The sequence below is a fragment of the Athene cunicularia genome (assembly GCF_003259725.1).
Source record: "Athene cunicularia isolate RWA chromosome 5 unlocalized genomic scaffold, athCun1 chr5_part1, whole genome shotgun sequence".
Taxonomy (NCBI): Eukaryota; Metazoa; Chordata; class Aves; order Strigiformes; family Strigidae; genus Athene; species Athene cunicularia.
The window spans coordinates 1,224,629-1,232,283 of record NW_020799101.1 but is presented as its reverse complement, the minus strand read 5'-3'; the positions used below and the strand labels follow the sequence as shown (position 1 = coordinate 1,232,283).

The 7,655-nt window shown below is 47.1% G+C and overlaps 1 protein-coding gene across 1 annotated transcript in view; it reads right to left on the bottom strand.

Annotated features, from left to right (window-relative positions):
- PRPF39 (pre-mRNA processing factor 39) overlaps positions 1–4,992 on the bottom strand; it is a 10,430-nt gene extending 5,438 nt beyond the window's left edge. The window contains exons 1-6 of the mRNA XM_026849161.1: positions 4,574–4,992; positions 4,180–4,305; positions 3,421–3,539; positions 2,499–2,666; positions 1,553–1,718; positions 790–916 (exon numbers count right to left, since the gene is read on the bottom strand). Of these exons, the coding sequence (XP_026704962.1) occupies positions 790–916; positions 1,553–1,718; positions 2,499–2,666; positions 3,421–3,539; positions 4,180–4,305; positions 4,574–4,903 (1,036 nt within the window). The 5' untranslated portion in view covers positions 4,904–4,992. The remainder of the gene's footprint in view (positions 1–789; positions 917–1,552; positions 1,719–2,498; positions 2,667–3,420; positions 3,540–4,179; positions 4,306–4,573) is intronic.
- Positions 4,993–7,655: the final 2,663 nt, after the last annotated feature.

Sequence of the window (7,655 nt, the reverse complement as noted above, 5' to 3'; positions counted from 1 at the left end):
GCCCCAGGGCCAGCTGGGTACCCCCTTCCCGAGCCCCGCTGGCTTACGGGCTGCCCGGCCTAGTCCAGCAGTGCCACAGCAACACGACAGGTCTGACATCACCGAACCCGCTAAGGAGGCTCCGTATTAAAAAGTTGGGACAGATTTTCAATGTACTTTTTAAAAGAAACGTAAATTTCAAGAAGAACCGTGTTATGCAATATGGGATTAGCCAGGAAGAACAAGAAAGAGACTGAGAATTAAAAACTGCGGTTATTTTTTCAAAAGGAACTGAACTGAATTCTACACAGAATAAGTTCTGTATTTACAGCAATCACATTATTAGTTTAATTACTTTTAATACCTAGGAGCTGCACGTTATGATGGCTGCTTTCAGAAAACACAAGTTAACTGATTTCAGGTTTAAGGGTATAATGCTAAAATACAACATCCAAAGTTCATTCTCCTTCTAGGACAGGCTTACCTTTTGCATCAGAATTACCTCCAGCCCCTCATTATCTTGCAGCACCCCCGCTGCACAAGGCAGTACTAACTCCCACAGTATTTCACACACGTGTATTTAAAGACTGCTCAGTAACCAACACACACACACCATCTTGCCTCTCTCCAAATACTGCTTCAAGAATTTCAAATCATCACTTGAGAGCTGACCTTGCAAGCTGCCTTTCCACAAGAAAAATGGCAGAGAAGTGAAACTCTTATCTTTGAAGCCCCACACCAATTTAAATTGTACGGCCTTTCCCCATATTCCCAGCCTTGCGTTCAGAACTCTGGCACGCGCTGCCTTACAGAGAGAAACCAAACTTACCGCTTCTTCAAACGTCCACCTTTTACTGACTTCATGTTCGTTGTGGTTAAACATTTCCTGATGAATCTCAATGATTCTGTGCCTCATGTTTTCTATCTCAGTGATTAGCTAAAACACAATTTTAAAGAATGTGACAGAGGCAGACACTGTATCACCTTTGTAAATGCATTTTATGGTGACCATAACCCGTGTGAGTTAAAACGATCACAGATGCATTAAACGTTCCCTCAACAGCCAGGGGAAGGGAAGTGACCCTGCCCCGATGGTGCCCTGGCCCTCAGTGCAACCCAACCAAACTGCCTTTCCACCTGAGGGTTTGCTCTTCTGCTAAAGCTGATCAACATTAATTTGTGCCAAGCCAAAGGGAGTTCCCGTGTGCACACACTTTCCCAGTCAGCAATTCCTCTGGATGGCTCCAAGCTCTCACTGCCTGCGAGGGCTACCAATCCACAGAGACCACTGCTGATGAAGAGCTTCCCCAGCCCACAGGTCCTAACCCGTTCATCTGGAACAACAAATACCCCTTCCTAAAGGTTTTCATTTTTTTTATTCCCCTTTCTTTCACACCTAAAAACACCGTAAAGGAACGTCCTGTCCACAGAAGCAGTCACCAGGTGAGCTGCAGAGCACCGATACACCAGAGAACTATGGGGGCAGCTCTGCCACACTGAGCTGCCTGCAGAGCAGCTCAGCTTTCAGCCAGAGCCAGGACAGAAACGCCCCCCAAGCCCCCCGGGCGCGTACCTTGGCAGGGTCGGTGATGTCCTCGGTGCCGGAGGGCAGGTCGTCGCCAGGCTGCGCGTCCTCCCCGCTGTGGCCGTTCACAGACGCCAGTTCTCTGCGCAGCTGAACAAACTGCTCGGTGGTCAGCAGGTCTCGGGGTAGGTTGTTCTGTATATGCTCTTTAAACCTAAGAACAGTTCAGAACAAGCCCACACAAATCTGATGTTTGGTGCTGCAGTGCTCTGCCCAAGCAGAGTAACAGATCCTGCGGGGGTCCTGCAAAACTTTATCCCTCTAGAGCAACGCTGAGAACGCAGCTTCTGACAATGTACGTGCAAAATGCAACTGCCACTAGGGATCAGGCTGCAAAAGCGTCACGTTTCAGAGAGAAATTAAAGGATGATGACCTTCACCAGCAAAGACAGACCCCTTGCCACTTAAAACTGACGGCAGAGGACAAGATCAGCTTTAGAGGAAGGTGTTTCATTTCCAAAACCCCAAGATCAGTAGAAATAATGGGGAAGACAGGTGCGGAATTTAACCACAGTTTCTGGTTCCCTCTCAACCTCTCCATATTAATGCAGAATTCTACTAGCTAAAACTTAACCAAGCATTTCTCTTTAGTCAACTGAATTAGTGTTTCACCACACGTGTGCGTTGCATGAGGAAGTAAAGTTCAAAACAGCTCATTCTGATTTTTTAAAGACACCCTCTCCTCTTCCTCACAATTCCAAGGCCTTCCTTTATTCCACAGCAGAGTTTGTGATTTATCTAACACCAAATTCCTAAAGCGTGTATCAGTACTTTTAAATCCTCAGTCAAACTGTATGAGCACCTAAATAAGTACCTAAAACTAAGTAACTATTTCCAGTTCTTGTTCTGAGTGAACATTTTCACATTTACAGAAGGAACTTAGCGTCTGTCCGAGAAATTCACAGCATTAACTAAATCTTTGTTTTCTCTTTACCTCTGGAAGTGATGGCTGTAGAGTTGTGTTGGGATTCCAAGGATGCGGTCGTAGATGGATGTAACCTCCCTTAGGTTTCCCTGCTCATTTTCCCAGTTTATATACATTTCCCACAGTCTGTCGGAACGGAAGTCTGTCCCAGCAGCTAAGACTGCATGTTCATAGGCTCTGAAAAATGGAATCATTTTACAGTTGTTTCTGGATGCGGTGACAGAACAAGAAGGAAAAGTTTTGGCTCTTATGTAAAAATTATGAGCATCTTCATTGATTTGCAACCACGCTTATAGTCATTATTTAAAAATCTTCAAAGTATTTTCTAGATACCTGTAGCAAGATCTCCAGAAATTCAGAAAGTTCACAGACGTTTTTTTCCCTCCGGTACTACCACAACAGAACAAATAAGGGCAACAGGAAAAGCCACTCGCAGGGTGCGAGATCTTAGGAAGACACATGGTCTCTACCCCTTCTGTCTGGTAAAGATTCTAAAGCTGTTACTTCAGCAGTTTGGCACACAAAAGCTACACGCCAACCATGCAGCTAGAAACTGCTTCAGTTAAAGTTCTGGATCAGACTTTCATCCAATCTCTTACTCCAAGCAGGACCGCTGGCAGCAACAGCTGAGGACCCGATCTGGCCATACCTCGAAAACCCACAAGGAACTAAATTCCAAAAACCCTACAGCGAACCTGTTTCAGTGCTGCGCTATTTCCTAAAGTCTAGGCTGAAGCTCTCAAGTCACAGCTTTTAACCCTTCCACCCCACTGTATCATCTGCCCTTTCTTATGGAATCTGGCTCCACTGCCTCTTAGAAGTCCTTCAGGCAACTGCAGGCTGTCATTAGCTGGCCCCTTAGCTTAAACACAGTAACCTGGTCACACTGCCACCCAGCCGTACGCAGGGGCTTAGTCTGCTCCCAACTTACCCTCGAATCGTACTGTTAGTTTCGGGATCAGCAGGGTCCAAGGTCTCCTTTAAGAAGTTTATATAATGTATCCAAAGATCAACACTAAGAGGAATAGCCTGAAGCCCTCTGCGATAAACCTATGAAGAGAACATGAACTGTACTTCAAATACTTAATGGCGTCCTAATAGAGAGGCAACACTGTGTTATCCGGTGAACCTTAGAAATACTAATTACTGGAATTTTGTTTAAATAATCTACCATTACCATTTGGGTGGAGGTTGGATAGAACATGGCAATGTTCTGATCTCCACGTGCAGAGTCTTGATCTTCAAAGCGCAGCGGTCCCTGCATTCTGACCAGGTTGTGTGGGCAGGCTTTGGGGTACAGACCATAGGGCACAGACCCATTAGAGCATCATTGACAGCGTCTGACCAAAAATGCAATAAGATGTAGCAATTGTGACCAGCAAACCAACTATATTGTTTTGAAAATGAGTAATAAATGTAAGTGACAGAAAAGCCCTGCCCTACTTGTTAAGCTGCAGTGTAATACAGAGGCTTGCACTGCAAAGCTTGACAAACTGTAGAGGTTTAACGCACCTGCCAACAAAGAGAAAAAACATTAGCTACAAATGCCACAGACGTGACAAGTGCAAACAAAATCCCTACAAACCTGACCATACATGGCAGGTACTGGCAGCCAAATGACTCGCAGTAGGTTAGTCATTATTTGGCCAACAGGACCGGTGGCAACAGCTGCGCCCAGCTACCTACATACCTCATCAGACTGTTTAACGTTGTCGTGCCGCTTTTCAAGGTCTGCATACTTTTTCCAGTACCCATAGCAATAAGGATAATGCGTGAAAAACCTGTCAAATGCTTTCCTGGCAGCTGGTAAGTGGTTCTGCAAGAAATACACAATAAATGCAATGAATCCTTTAAAAAAAAATTTAAAAAAATCACAGTTTTGAAAACAGTTACTGTTTTAACAGGGTCTTAAAAACAATTGGTTTTATTCTGCAATTTCTGCTGAGGACACTGGCAACTGTCTGCAAACATTATCTCTGGAAGCCTGCTGCACAGTTCTAGACTGGTCACTGGAACACCCATGACTGCTTTTGGTTTTCTTTGTTTATGTCTGGAAGGCTGAGGAAGAAGGGGCAAGTACTAACCTCCTGCTCTACATACTGTAGTAGATATACCCATCCTGTGAAATCCTGGGGATTGTCCTCTACTACTTTCCAGAACTTGTCAAAATCTGGAGGGAAGCAAGCCTCAATATCTGTGGTCTGTAAACTTTCAATATTTGGAATTTCACTCTCCTGTGTGTCCTCTTCATTCAGGTCAGGGGAACTGTCGGGCGACTGCTCCATCTCAGTGACACTCATAATTTCCGTACTGAAGTCCATCTGCTGTTCGTCTGTCGCCGTCTCAGCGCCATTGTCCGTGCTGTCATTGCTGACAGTCGGCTTCTCCTCCTCGGCACTGTCTGCGTTCTCCATGGCTGCGGTTACCGCGGGCTTGGAGTACTAGATCCTGCGGGAACAAACACATTCCGTCTTCATGCCGTGAAGATTCAAGCAGAACCTGGCCCTGAGCCATCAGCCAAGAGTCTCCCAAGTGCTCCAGCCCCCATGTATTCACCCATAAACCCTCCTCAGTTAGACCTGCTCCACGCACGAGCCTTATCACAATTAAAAACACGTTAACAGGAGTCGCACGTTTATAACATCTGTGTGAGCACATTGTGGTTTTTCTAAAAAAACTATCACAAGCAGCTATTGAGGTGTGAAAGGGAACCAATACAGCCTTCCTGCTCAGGCGTAGCAGAAGTCTATTTCAAAGAAAGAATTCTGTTCAGATTTATCCAATTCTCCTGCTTCATACAAATCAGTAACTTCCTTGCAAAATAAATATATGTTAAAACAGACAGCGCCTAGCTGAACTCGCTTAAGTGATAACTTTGTGAAGAAGAGAATTACTGCCAGCAGTAGACTCAGTCCGTGCAGCAACACCTAAATAAACTCAGCAGCATCAAGGGGGGCCACAGAGGTTTAGGGCAGCCACACACAGCTCGCACAGCAGGCGCCTCCTCCTGCCCCTCAGACTCCATCTTCACCCCCTCTCCGTTTTCATCTCTCTGCCAAGGCAGCTGCCCAGCCCTCCCTCTCCTGCCAACGCCAGTCCAGCCTAACTCGGCGGCGTGCCGCTCCGCCAAGCTGCGCTCAGCTGAGCTCGGCCTTCAACGCCTGAAGCCCAGGCATGAGGCGCTCAGCTCTGTTGAGCCGTCCCCATGTGCAGGCTGGAGCCAGAACACTGCTGGACTCCGGGTGACACAACACCCACGCAGAACACAACCGCTCGCAGCTCTGTATGTATTTTGGATGAAGAACAGTCTGAGACCAACATCCCCAAATCCACTGTAGCAACTGCCCCTCTCATTTCCCTTTGGCACTCCTCAGAGAAGACGACAGCAAATAAGTTTGGCATTAAAAAAGAAAGCCCCCACCCCGCTCTGTACCTCCAGAATTCTTTCCCACTGAAAGCCTGAAAAGAGAACAGACAGACCACTTGCTTTCACTTCAACACATACATTGATAAACCATCAGTAATACAGTGGGGTCAAATTCTTGACAGAAAGGTAAAAAATCTACACCCCTATCCCCAGCAGCATCAACGCGTGAGGTAACAGCTCACATTTCCCTAGGAGTTCAGCTAGTCAAGTGACTGGGGCGTCATGCTAAATGCTCTATTCTGCAAGTCCTCTAATAACTGGGTTTTGAAATAATTATTTCTATTCTCCACTGTACACATCACCTGGCAATCATATAAATACAACTTCTTTCCTTTAAGGTAAACAGTTCATAATTTCACAACTTCATAGGGTAACTGTTCATAAAAACGAACAGCTCCTGCCGTTCAGAAGTCACACGAACACGACGTGACTCCAGAGAGCACTGTAGTGCTTTTGTTCTCTGGGGGAAGACAAGGCTCCCGTAAATCGAGCAGGTCTCGGTAATGACCGGCTCTTCCCCACATGCTGGGCTGCTCTAGAAAGCCTGCAACAAACGCTGGCTTCTTTAGAGAGTCTTGGAGAGGTGCCTTCAATACTGATTTTGAGAATAAACATAATTTATAAATTAAATATCAAAGCAGTATCGCTATGCCTTTACCGGTGGGACATACAGAGGAACCTGCATCACCAAAACCCACTGCTACAGTTCAGAGCTCACCGCTGCAAATATGATAAAATCAAGGTGTAAGAGGGTGGCATGATGCAAACAGCAGCCCCAACATTTGAAATTTACAGCTCTAAAATTCGAGAAGGTCAATACAACTGGTTTTAAACATACAGTAATTTACAACCTGAACTTATCCTGACGTTTCACAGATGTTTTTCCGCTCTAGCTGATTCAGATGGATTCCAGATTAAAAACCAACTCCCCGAAATCCAGCTGTCTTCAGATTAGGGGAAGAGAGGGAAAAAAATAAATGGAGAAGCAGCGCTGGATCACCTCTACACAAAGGTTTCAAACAGAAACTAAAAGTCTGCCAGTTCGCTTCCAGCTGAAGGCTCTCGGAGCCCGCAGGAATAAAGGCGCAGCCCGTAACGGGGGGGCACAGCCCACACCAACCGACCCTGCCCGGTGCCCCGAGTGTCCTCGGCGCCACGGAGCCAGGGGGGGCGGCAGCTGATGCACAACCGCGTAACTAAGCGACTTAATTCCAGGAGTTCTCACCTCACTCGGGCTAGAGACCTACACAAGTATATCCGGTATCGACACACACCAGCTTTCAGTAAGTCGCGTCAACATTCGCTCTTTAGCCTGTTTCAGTTCGACATTGCCTGCACACGACACTGGACTGACGGCAGACCTCCAGGGAAAACCACGGCCGGGCAGCACGGAGGGATTGCCGGCCCCAGCTTTCCTCCTCCCCTGCCCTGCGAACAAGGTTTCACAACCCCGATAAGCAGCTGCTGAAACTTTCTGGGGCAGGAGGGCCCGGGCGTTACCGGCCTGGCCCCTTGGCCGCTTCTGCCCAAAGACCAGCGCTCTGCTGGCCAAAAATAGATGTAAGAAACCGTAAAGCGCTCAAAGGCTCTGAGCGGGCCTCTCATCTGCGGAGAGGTTTCGCGGCTATTTCAGCACGTAAAGATAAAAGAGTTTCTCCCCGCAGCACCGACGCAGTGAAAACCGCGGGCGGGCGAGTTTCCCCAGTCCCCGCTGCCCCGGGGAAGGGCTGCAGGGGCCG